Below are 11,524 nucleotides of genomic sequence, written 5' to 3'. Positions count from 1 at the left end.
ACAAAGAAACTTGATTCTTCATATATCACATTAAAAATAACACTAAATAATTTTTTTTAAAAAATTGAACAATCCTTGCTCACTCATCCCTAATGGCAGAGAACATCTTAAAGCATTAAATTGGATAAATTATTATTTTTAACCTTCAGACTCATAATTCACTTCCAAATTCAGCAATGAAGAAGTTTACTGCTGAAAAAAAGAAAAGGAAATATTTAGAAATGGTCTTGAATTTTACAATAAATTTAATCATAAACAATAATAATTTTGGGTTTTTTGCTAACTTCTTAGCGAAGGTAAAAGAAATTTTATTGTATTCATGCAGGAAAGGAAAAAAAAAAATATATATATATATATATATTTATTTATTTATTTATTTATTTTGTATTAATTATGCATATACACACACATATATAATTTTTTTTTTAGCTAAAACTGCTTTGAACATAATTTTGAGGTATTGAAGGTTGTGTTTTGAAGATAAAGATTAACAAGTTCAAGGGAACAATATTAACTTATGATAAAATGTTTAAGATTTCATCATGCAATAATAGTTGAAAAAATATAATTTTCATTTCATATAAATAATTTGTAGCTCCATATGCTTTTAAAATATTAAATAAATAAAAATAGTAACATTCTAATTAGTTGTTTATTTTTTTAGTTTGGAGTGAAATTACACCTTTATTAATATATTTTTGTTTAGGAGGATGACAAATTAAAAGTACATGCTAGTTCATGTAACGTATCGTTATCTAAGCGACCTCTTCCTCCTCGAAGCACTCAGTTGCAGTCCTTGAGGAATGAATCGTTTGACGTGCTCATCATTGGTGGTGGAGCATCAGGAGCGGGTTGTGCTTTGGATGCACAAACCAGGGGTAACACTGGAGTTTTTTAGAAACAAAGTTAATAGCTCAAGATGAATATGATCTGGATGGTTACCGAGAATAACACCAAAAATAGTAGAGTTTATTTAATAAGTCCCATTACTCTAGGTCATGTTACAGGTCTCCTTCAAGGCTACAAAGAACAAGGCATAATGAGGTGAAAATATGATTGAAGTAATAAGATAATAGATAAACAGTAACTATAGTAACAGAAATAAAATTAGTAAAAAATAAATATAATCATTAATTTTTATTTTTTATCAATTTTCTTATTGTATCATTTCACTTTCTCTTTAAATTGCTCAGTTATGATCATTTAATTAATTTACACTATTATATTATACGACAAGAGATATAGCTTTGATCAAAGAAAATTGATAAATAAAAAAAAGTAATTTTAGAGATGAAATTAGTAATAATTAAAGTTTTTTAAGATGAAATTAGTTATAAGTTTTACTGATTGAATTTCATCTCTATTGTTACTTTTGTGTTATTTATAAATTATTTTATTGTATTATTTTCTTTTTTCACATCTATATCTCTTGCATAATTACATTCTTCATATTTCATAAATGAATATTATTCTTTTTATTTATTAATATTTAATTTATTTTTTACTTATTTCATCTGTAGATTTTTACTTTTATTATTTATCTATTTCCCTATTACTTCTTTCATATTTTCTGTTTTTTCACCTAATTACATCTTGTTCTTTGTAGCCTTGGAGGAGGTCTTCATAGTGTGCTGTGCAGTGAAATCAATATGTAATGAAACATTGGCATTTAATGAACAGTTTATATTTTTTATACTATTTTTGACTGCTATCCGGATCTTCTTCTATTATGGTTTACTATTAATATAAATAACTTTATCATATTTTTCCTCTTAAAAGTAATGATACATGAAGCGATTGTTGAACTGCTTAACAGCCTTTACCCAGTCTTCTCTGATGACAGTATGCCTATTAGAGATTCTTACATCCTTCATATTGTCCACAACATTGAATTATATTAACAATGATTTTTTCAAAAGTTTATCTTATAGTTAAAACTGTTATTTACATTGGATTGTTTGTAATGTGAGGAAATATATTTGATTTATCTGTGAGACTTTGCTTTGATATTATATATTTGAAAATGATAATTATGAATCCCAACATTATTATCTATGAGATTAAGTCCAAGTACTTGAAAAATTAAAAATATTTTTTTTTACATATAAAAAAGTTGAAAAGTTTTTAGTTAGAAGTACTTACTTTTTTGTGTAGGCTAACACATTTTTTCTAGGAAATAAATAGTATATGAGGTAACAAGTTAAATGAAGTTTATATTTTTTATGAATTTTAAATAATTATCCTTTTTTTCAATATTTCTAATGATTAATGTTGACTTGGGATAAGAGATTTTTTTATATTATGTTTATGAATCAAAAATAAATAATAAAGTATCATAATATTCAACTAAACCAAAACTACTTTCTTCTTCTTAAAAATAAAGTTCTGTAACACGTGAGAAGGCCATTCTAATTGTTCTTATGCAATATTAACAAAAATTTTAATCTGATTCTATATATATAAATTTTGGCATCCTGGGTACGTTTTATTATATTTAAAAATAAAGTTCAGATTTTCAAATTAATTCATACTCTTTGTGTAAATACTATTTTAAAACACCAATTGCTTATTGTTTAAAACATTAGAATATTCATTGTAATAACAAAACAAAATTAAAGAAATTACAAAATTGTTCAATTTGGAAGAGATGTCAATCATTTATAGCCAGCCATGTTAGTAATTCCTGTGAACACCTATTAACCAACCTTACAAAAAATAATTTAATTAAAAAAATATATGTTACAGAAAAACCCTGTAAGTCCTTAAACAGATTGGTGGATAGTTCGTAAAATTGATGTCTATGAATATTGAAATTTGATACCTTCCATACCTAAACAAAAGTGAATACTCTTCTGACAATACATTAATATACTTTCTTTTTGTTGTTTTTGCAACGAGCTTTCTATATATTGACTTGCACAGATGCATAGGATAGAATGCACTTCCTAGGAGTCGTAATGTCTAGTAGAATACAACCTAACTACTATTCCAAATTTCAGCTTAGTCAACATCAACTTCACTAATAATGTAACAAAGTAAAGTAAAAGGAGTATATTCTATACCTTAAAGTATGAATATTGTTATTTCCATAGTGTTTTTTTTTAGTTAAATAATTTTCATCCTAACATTTTTAGTTTTTTTAAGTATTGACAGTTTATACTGTATGTATAGATATGAAGCTTCAATATATATATTTTTTTTATAAATTATAATTATCAAGTAGAAAATTAAATTTTGTTTTGATATTAACATATTGTAAAATTATTATTGTATTTTAGGACTGAAAACAGCTTTGATTGAAATGGATGATTTTGCATCCGGAACCAGTTCAAGAAGCACAAAGCTTATTCATGGTGGAGTTCGCTACTTACAAAAAGCCATTATGAATTTGGATATTGAACAGTACCGTATGGTTAAAGAGGCTTTACACGAACGAGCATTTATGTTAGAATCAGCACCTCATCTTACTCAACCTCTGCCAATAATGCTTCCTGTTTATAAGTTAGTATTTATTAATAAAAATATTAAAATATTATTTGTTACTTCTGTATGATGGGCTGTGAAGGACCTTGGCCTTCTCAAAAATACTGTATTTATATGTTACAAAAACAGGTTTTGAGCTACTGGTAAGCATAAAATTATTGCTTTCAAAAGCAGGAATAACATAAGAAAATAAAGAAATAATAATTTTCTTAAAAACTTTTCTTCAGAGGATAACAAAAAATTTTAATTTTTAAGAATCGAGAGTTGACTATACGTATCACATTCAGTTTATTTATTTACTTTTCTTTATTTTCTGTTATATCAAGCATATTTAGAGAAGTAGTCTAATTGGTCTTTTTGGACAACCTCAGGTGGCCAACTAAATGTTGCCGCCCAACCCTAACCAGAGTAGGGGTTGTCAGGATTGCTACAAAACAAGTATGAGTTAAACAGGTGGGAATAGAGGGTTCTATGTGGTATACTGTTTCAAACCAGGGATTGTTAGATCTAACTCTCCTTGCCATCACATTCTTAACTGAGATATTTTGCTTAGCTAAATAAAATTAATTTAAGCAACACTTATATTTTACGTGGTTAGAAAAAATTCTCTGTTAAATTATTTTTTTTAATTACTTGAAATATCAGTCATATTTTTTTCATTTTGAGACATTTTCAGTTAAATTTACCCCTGGTTCATGGCTTGACATCATGATAAAAAGTATATATATTCAATAAATATATTCCAAGCTAATCATACAAAATAATTCAGAATATAAATTTCATATAATGCTATTATATTATTATATAAAATAATTTAAAAAAAATATTGCAGTGAATTAATTACATATTAAAAATATCAATATTTCTTGAGTTATTAATACATCACTGGTGACTAATCATTCAATGAATGCATGATAGCTTCATACACTTGGCAATTTTATCTAATCACATGTCTGTTAACGTATGAAGGGCCTTGAGCCATAGTAGATATTATCACGTGCTGTTTACATTACTATTTAAATTTTTTCTTTGATATTTTTGTCAGTTATAGAATTGCCTTATCCATTGACAATAAATTTAAATTTGAATGTTTTGTAAAAAAATTATCCAATTCACTAATTCAATAAATTAAATATTGTTTTTATAGCTGAAGTTAGAATAATAATTCTGTAATTATTTTTCTTTGTCACATTACAAAAAAATTAGAATGTTTCTATAACCTTGAATATATTTTACAACCTGATAGCTTGCTACCAAATGTTTTTCCTGACCCTGCAATAAAAAACCTTGTCTATCCAAACAGTCATAATGTATCTTGTTTTATTTTCTAAATTTTCTAAAAAAAAAGGAATCCAACAGTATTGAGAAAAGTATATTTGTGGGTACATGTTTAATAAGGAACCAACCAACTTTTTTGCAAAATTGTCTTTTATAAGGTTAATCGATAATTTTTCAAGAATTTTCGATTCTCAACATCACCCCAATGCACAAATTTCCTCTATATCTCTATTAGATACCGATAGAACCTAGGTTTTTTTTTGTTGAGTAATGAAAGAAGTTAGGGATATAGCTTCATATAACAAAACAAAAAAAAAAAGTTGGTTGTCCTTACTGTATATGTCAGTTCATTTTGTGCGTTACCTGGTCCAGAAAATTGTTTATGGATGAAAAATCTAGATTCACATTTTTGAAAACCTTGAAAATTCCTGATTATAATGTTTTACTTAGATAAAGTAATTAGTATCAATGACTAATCCTATAAAAGATACCAGATAAAAAATATACAAATATACCTCGTTTGTTGAATTCATCCTTTTTACAGAATGCCTATGAAATGATTTTCTTTTAATTTTAAACCTGTGAGCCAACTAACCGAGAATGTATGAGAAGTTTGTGTTTACTTTAGCCCTGCCACTAAAAAATGTGTAATAGTGCTTTGCTATACACAGTAACACAACTAAAATTTCCCCTAAACTCAATTACTTACTTTCAAACTTATAGAGTAAATGAAAAACTGTTTTCAATGAAGTTCAATTCACCTAATTATATAATACAATTTTTTTATGAATTAAAATGTCCGTAAAACTAATTATGAGGAGTCTAGAGTAAAATTCAATAGATAATATTACTACTAAGCATTAGGAATTATCCTAGTTTCAATTTATAAGGAGAATTTGGATTCTTTTATAGAAAGGAAAAGAAGAAATAATAGTAATGGATAAAGTAACAATAGAACATGAGTACAATTAGGATCAAAGAAAAGGTACATAGATGATAGAAACAACTTTATTGAAAACTTCGTTAGGTCAAGTTTTCAGGGGTATTTGCCACTGTTCAAATTCAAGTTATAAGGGATTCAAAAATAAATTATTGAAAAAATAATACTGTTTATTTTTTTAAATTTATTATTTTAATCATATTCCTAATTTATGTTGTACAACTTTGGTTATCTATTGCTAAAAATTGTTTATTATGATCAACATTATTTTTGTTGTTCCTTTTTTTAGCGGGATTAATTTTTAAACTTTAACTATCAATCAGGATAATTCAGGAGAAACATCTCCTTCGAACCTCATTAAACCCACATTGTAAAAAATATAATTTATATTTTGTATTAATTAATTATGGTTTTTATTAAATAAATATTATTAATCTTATTTTTGTAAGACATTTTATTTTATGCATATATGTGTGTGTGTGTGCGCGTGCGTGCGTGTGCGCATATTTTTTTTATGTGTTCCTATCAATGGGAAGAAACTGGAAGACATAAGGGAATTAAGAGAATTTATTCGACAAATGCAATGACTTTCCATAAAGACATTTTTAGGTGGCCTGTAGTGTATGTAAAAACAACTGAAGATGACTAAGATTTATCCCGCTTTACATGATGTTATTAGTATCAAATGAGGAGATTAGAAGTAAAGGGTTAAAAGTGATAGTTTTGCTAATCAGTAGTTTTTGTTATTTATTTATGTCTGAATCAAATTTAGCCTTTAGAATTGAAAAAAAAACTGATTTAGGCTTAGGTAGATTGCAAAGAAACATCTTATTTTCAATATTGCTTCTTGTATCTCCTTCACTTATAATTTCCTTATAATTATAATTTAATAACTACAAAAATTGTGTTTAATAATTAGAAAACTAATAATTATATAAAAATCTAATAGTAATTTCCCCAGTCTTGCCCATTTATTATTATATATAGGATTAATTGAGAAAAAAAATGGTCTGTGTTGGGACAACTTCTGACCAAGTGTTGTATACATACAAGTGGGCTGACGTCCTACAGATTATCTTGAAATATTTAATTAATTATTTTCACAATTATTAACAAAAAAAAATCAAAATCATTTTTATTCATTTTTATAGTTCATGAACATACGAAATAAACTATAAGTCTTAAGTTAATGAAAATTCATTAGTTAATTAAATTTAACAGAAATATTATATTTTACAGGTGGTGGCAAGTGCCTTATTTCTGGGTTGGAATGAAAATGTATGATCTTGTAGCTGGTTTCAAAACTGTTAAACAATCTTTTTATATAGGCAAAGCATCGGCTTTAGAAAGTTTTCCCATGTTACGTAAAGATAAACTTTGTGGTGCCATAGTCTATTATGATGGTATTTGATTTTTTTTTTTTTTTTTTTTTTTTTAGAGAGAATATTTAAACAAATATTCATTAGCATAGTATTTTTATTTGTTGTTAATATTAAAATTAAAAAAAAAATGAATCTTGTATTTTAATTATAAAACAGAATTTTATATAATAAGAATTACAAAATAAAGCACTAAACTTTAAGCATTGGCATGGTGATTAAAACTGATTCAGTAAACATGGCTAAAAATAAAGTTTCCAAAATTTATTTTTAGCTAAATAGCCCTAAACCTGTAATAAGAACCTTCTGACAGAATCTAAAATGAATAAAAAATAAAAAAATACATATCTTAATCTCATTTTTAATAATCCCTTAGCTCTACAATTTTTGTTATGAAATCAATAGCATTCACTAGAAGAATAATTTGGCTGCTAAAATAATGGGGAGAAAAACATGTTTTATATAAATGGGACAACCAGATGATAGGAAGATGGTCTGAATGACAGTAATCTTCTAAACAATGGAATATAAATAACTTAGTTGATTAATGGTTGGATAACTAAATAACTTAGTTGGTTACTGATTAACATTTTTTTATGCTATTTGTATACATTTCTTGGCCACACAGACCATATTTCTATTATCAATACATTCGATCAACTTATAATTTTGCAATAATTGGGTATTAGTTTCAATCTTTGACTCTCTACAACTGCAGTTAATCTCTCATTATTCTTCTCAGTATGATTCCATGCCAATATTATTTACATTAAAAAACTAAATTACACACTTAGAGAAGGGGTTGAGTTATTTTTTATCCATAACTTGTCATTGATTTAATCAATGAATTGATTTTTTACCTTGTCTTCCTTTCACTGTCAGAAATTTTAGTAACCTGTTGTTTGTAAAGGAGGTAGAAATTTCACTCTTCACTGCCTATTTCACTCTTCTCTCATAATCAATTTCTCATGTTCTATATTTCCTATCATTAATTCATTGTAGCATATGTGTCAAAATAATTGTCTCTAGCCCCTGCCCAGTATTATTTCAACAATAAAAGAAAAATCCTTTTAAGTTAAAAAAAAACTTAAAGGATTACATTACATACAAGGAAAAAAATTACATTAGATTCAACCTAAACTCTATAAATAAAATGATTTGTGAAAAGTATTTTTTAATACTAATTAATAATTATATGTGTTTATCATTTAATATAATTTATTTTGTAAACGATTTGTATTAGGTCTGCAGGATGATGCTCGAATGTGCCTTGCAATTGCCCTAACTGCCACAAGGCATGGTGCAACTGTTGCAAATCATATAAAAGCAGTAAAGATACTTAAGGATCAAAAAGGCAGTTGTTGCGGAGCAAGACTTAAAGATGAATTTACAGGTAAAAATATATAATTCTACTTTAGCTTTTTTATTATGTCTTTCTATCAATTAAAAAGTAATATATCTGTCAAATCTGGTCTAATCTCCCTGAACCATTACTCTACATTAGGAACTACTTATGCAAGGCCTTGTCAATCACACCAACTTCCCTGGGAATCTCAGTTCAATTATTATTTTCCAAAGACGGTTTCTATCAACAGAGTCGTACGCTGCTTTTAAGTCAATGAATGGACATATACATGTTGGTCCAATTGCTATCTTTTCTCAAGCATGTGCTTTTACCTGACTGAAATCCCTCTTCTTACTCTTACCCACTCAGACTTAGATGCTTTCTTCAGTATTGGACAAATGAGGCTTGTGTTACAGCTATCGGAAATCTTTTCTTTCCTCTTTTTGGCAGTTCATGTTGAGTAGTTCGAAATCATTTTTCCACAACCCCAACACTTCCCCTTTGACTGCCATTATTTTTCCATTCTTATCTCTCATCTGAGTATTCCTATCTTTGAATCTGGCTCATTGTTTTCCGATGGGAGTGTAGAATTCACAAGTGTTTCCAGCTTACCAGTTTTATTCAATATCTGTGGTTCTCTGGCTTCAGAAATCTCTTTTCACTAATCTTAATATTTTATTAGCAGCTATGTTTACTACTAATAATAATGTATTCACGTTTAACACATGGCCAAACTCCAATTTTTAATACTAATATGTTTAAGAAGGAAGCCTGGTAGTTGGTATATTGAATTGATTACTCATAACCTCAATTTCAGTTTTCTAGACAGAAATTTAAACTATTATTCATGTAATTAGCTGCTCATTTTTCTCATGAGACTTAAAGGATCTTTTCCATGTCTATAGTTCAGATTAATGGTTATAAATACAGAATTCCAATAAATTTTCTTCTATATGTATGTCCAATTTTCAGGGGAGGAGTGGGATTGCTATGCTAAATGTATTATAAATGCTACAGGACCACTTACTGATTCAATTAGAAAAATGGACAACCCAGAAACTCCTTCTATTTGTGCTGCAAGTGCTGGTACGCATATTGTTTTACCAGGATATTACAGGTATAATTTAAAGAATTAATATGTTTTAACCTTAAACAATTGTATTATTTTCAATACTATTTACAATATTATTTTATGTATACTTAACAGCCCAGAAAAGATGGGTCTTCTCGATCCTGCCACATCAGATGGTAGAGTGATTTTCTTCCTTCCTTGGCAGAAGCATACTATTGCTGGTACGACTGATATGCCTTGTCAGGTTACCCACCATCCTAAACCTACAGAAGAGGAAATACTATTCATTTTACAAGAAATAAAGAACTACCTTAACAAAGATGTTGAAGGTGAATCTTTACATCTATTATAATAAAAAAATTAGGCATGAGGGAAGGTTCAATATAAGCAAATCTAATGTAGGATTCAACTTATTTACTTTTGTAATTTTTGAGCTAAGTGCTCAGTTTAGGTGCTCATGATTTATTTTCATAATAGTCTTGATTTTATCTTAACTTTTTTCATCAATTGAAATATTGATTAGGTTTCATTTTTAATTTATATTTGGAAGTGATTATTTTTTTTAATAGTCCAATAACCTCTTAATTAAATATTGTTTGTTAACTTTAGACTCCTTATAAATGATTTTTGTCATTAAATTGATTTATTGTTGTTAGTGAGGCGTGGTGATGTTTTATCAGCTTGGTCTGGTATTCGTCCTCTTGTATCAGATCCTAATAAACCTGATACTCAATCAATTGCTAGGAATCATGTTGTCGAAGTCAGTAAATCACAAATGGTTACAATAGCTGGAGGAAAATGGACTACATATAGATCAATGGCAACTGACACCGTGGATGCTGCTATAAAAGGTATTAATTTAATAATATTAATAATATATTACTTTCTTTTTATTTAATATATAGCCAACACAGTGTACAGTTCCTGATTGCTAGGCCTTTGCGACTCATTTCCAACTTGTACTCCCCTATGGATGCAGCAAAGGAATGCAAGTTGGCTCTAGTCATCACTCAAGCTTCAGACTCATTTATAATGACAGGGTATATCAAAAAAACCTTGTTGGTTTAGGTTCTACTCTTAATCTAAAACAAAATGCATTTTCTCAGGTTTAGAGATGAAGAGGTCATAACTTCCTCCTCTTATATATGAAATATGAATGGGCAAATGGGCTCAAGACAGATGCTGTAGCAATAACAAATGGTGCCACAGCTATGATTACACGATAAGAGAAACAGAAGTATAATGAAACAATGGAAATTTTGGTTTCCAGTATAATTTGCCTGAAAATCTTAATTGTTTATCTGTCATATATTTTTAAAAACTGACTAATTATTTGAATATATCATTTGATGTAAATACTCAAATTTTGCTGTGTTTTTTAAGTGATCAATACAATTATAATATATAAATTAAATATATCTGATTAAAAAGATTTATCGTATATGAATATATTTATGTTATAATATATCAATTAAGTATTCATGATCAATAAAATTTATCTCGCATTAAGCATTAAGATAAACGAACGGAATAAATCCCTTCAGAGAAAAATAATGGAACATTGTGCTAAAATGGTCTGTCATTCTTGTTATTCTTCTGTCATTCTTGTTATTCTTCTGTCATTCTTGTTTATTGAATCGAACCCAGACATGCAGGTACTAATCAACATTTTTGTGAAATTTAATTTAGTAAGCTTAGATTTTTTATTATATCTTTGTTGACATTTACAACTCCACATAATAATACATCAAGTAAATTTGATATAAGATCATAATGACATGATACAGGCAAGTAGAAAATCTATCCATTGGTAGCACTCTACAACATTTTTACATTAGAAGGTCTCGTGGCCATCTTCTTTTCAGGCACATTGGAGGATTGCCAGGAATGGAAGAGTAGTTAGAAACTAGTGGGTTTGGTTGATCAGGGAGTTTATAATATAAGGAGTGATATCTGGTTCACATATACACATTAATTTCGCCAAACATAAAAATAAAAAAATGTATTTGATGCATCAAATAAAATGT

The 11,524-nt window shown here is 27.6% G+C and overlaps 1 protein-coding gene across 1 annotated transcript in view; it reads left to right on the top strand.

The window, feature by feature from the left end:
- Positions 1 to 684: 684 nt before the first annotated feature.
- The window catches only part of Gpo1 (glycerophosphate oxidase 1), a 24,747-nt gene continuing 13,907 nt past the window's right edge, over positions 685 to 11,524 (top strand). The window contains exons 1-7 of the mRNA XM_014422709.3: positions 685 to 878; positions 3,279 to 3,501; positions 6,941 to 7,104; positions 8,324 to 8,473; positions 9,398 to 9,542; positions 9,633 to 9,826; positions 10,154 to 10,348. Coding sequence (XP_014278195.1) covers positions 3,302 to 3,501; positions 6,941 to 7,104; positions 8,324 to 8,473; positions 9,398 to 9,542; positions 9,633 to 9,826; positions 10,154 to 10,348 — 1,048 coding nt within the window. The 5' untranslated portion in view covers positions 685 to 878; positions 3,279 to 3,301. The remainder of the gene's footprint in view (positions 879 to 3,278; positions 3,502 to 6,940; positions 7,105 to 8,323; positions 8,474 to 9,397; positions 9,543 to 9,632; positions 9,827 to 10,153; positions 10,349 to 11,524) is intronic.

The sequence above is a fragment of the Halyomorpha halys genome, unplaced genomic scaffold, assembly GCF_000696795.3.
Source record: "Halyomorpha halys isolate HHAL.00 unplaced genomic scaffold, Hhal_1.1 Scaffold387.1, whole genome shotgun sequence".
Classification (NCBI taxonomy): Eukaryota; Metazoa; Arthropoda; class Insecta; order Hemiptera; family Pentatomidae; genus Halyomorpha; species Halyomorpha halys.
Note: the sequence above shows the minus strand (reverse complement) of the source record. Positions and strands in the feature narration are given on the sequence as shown.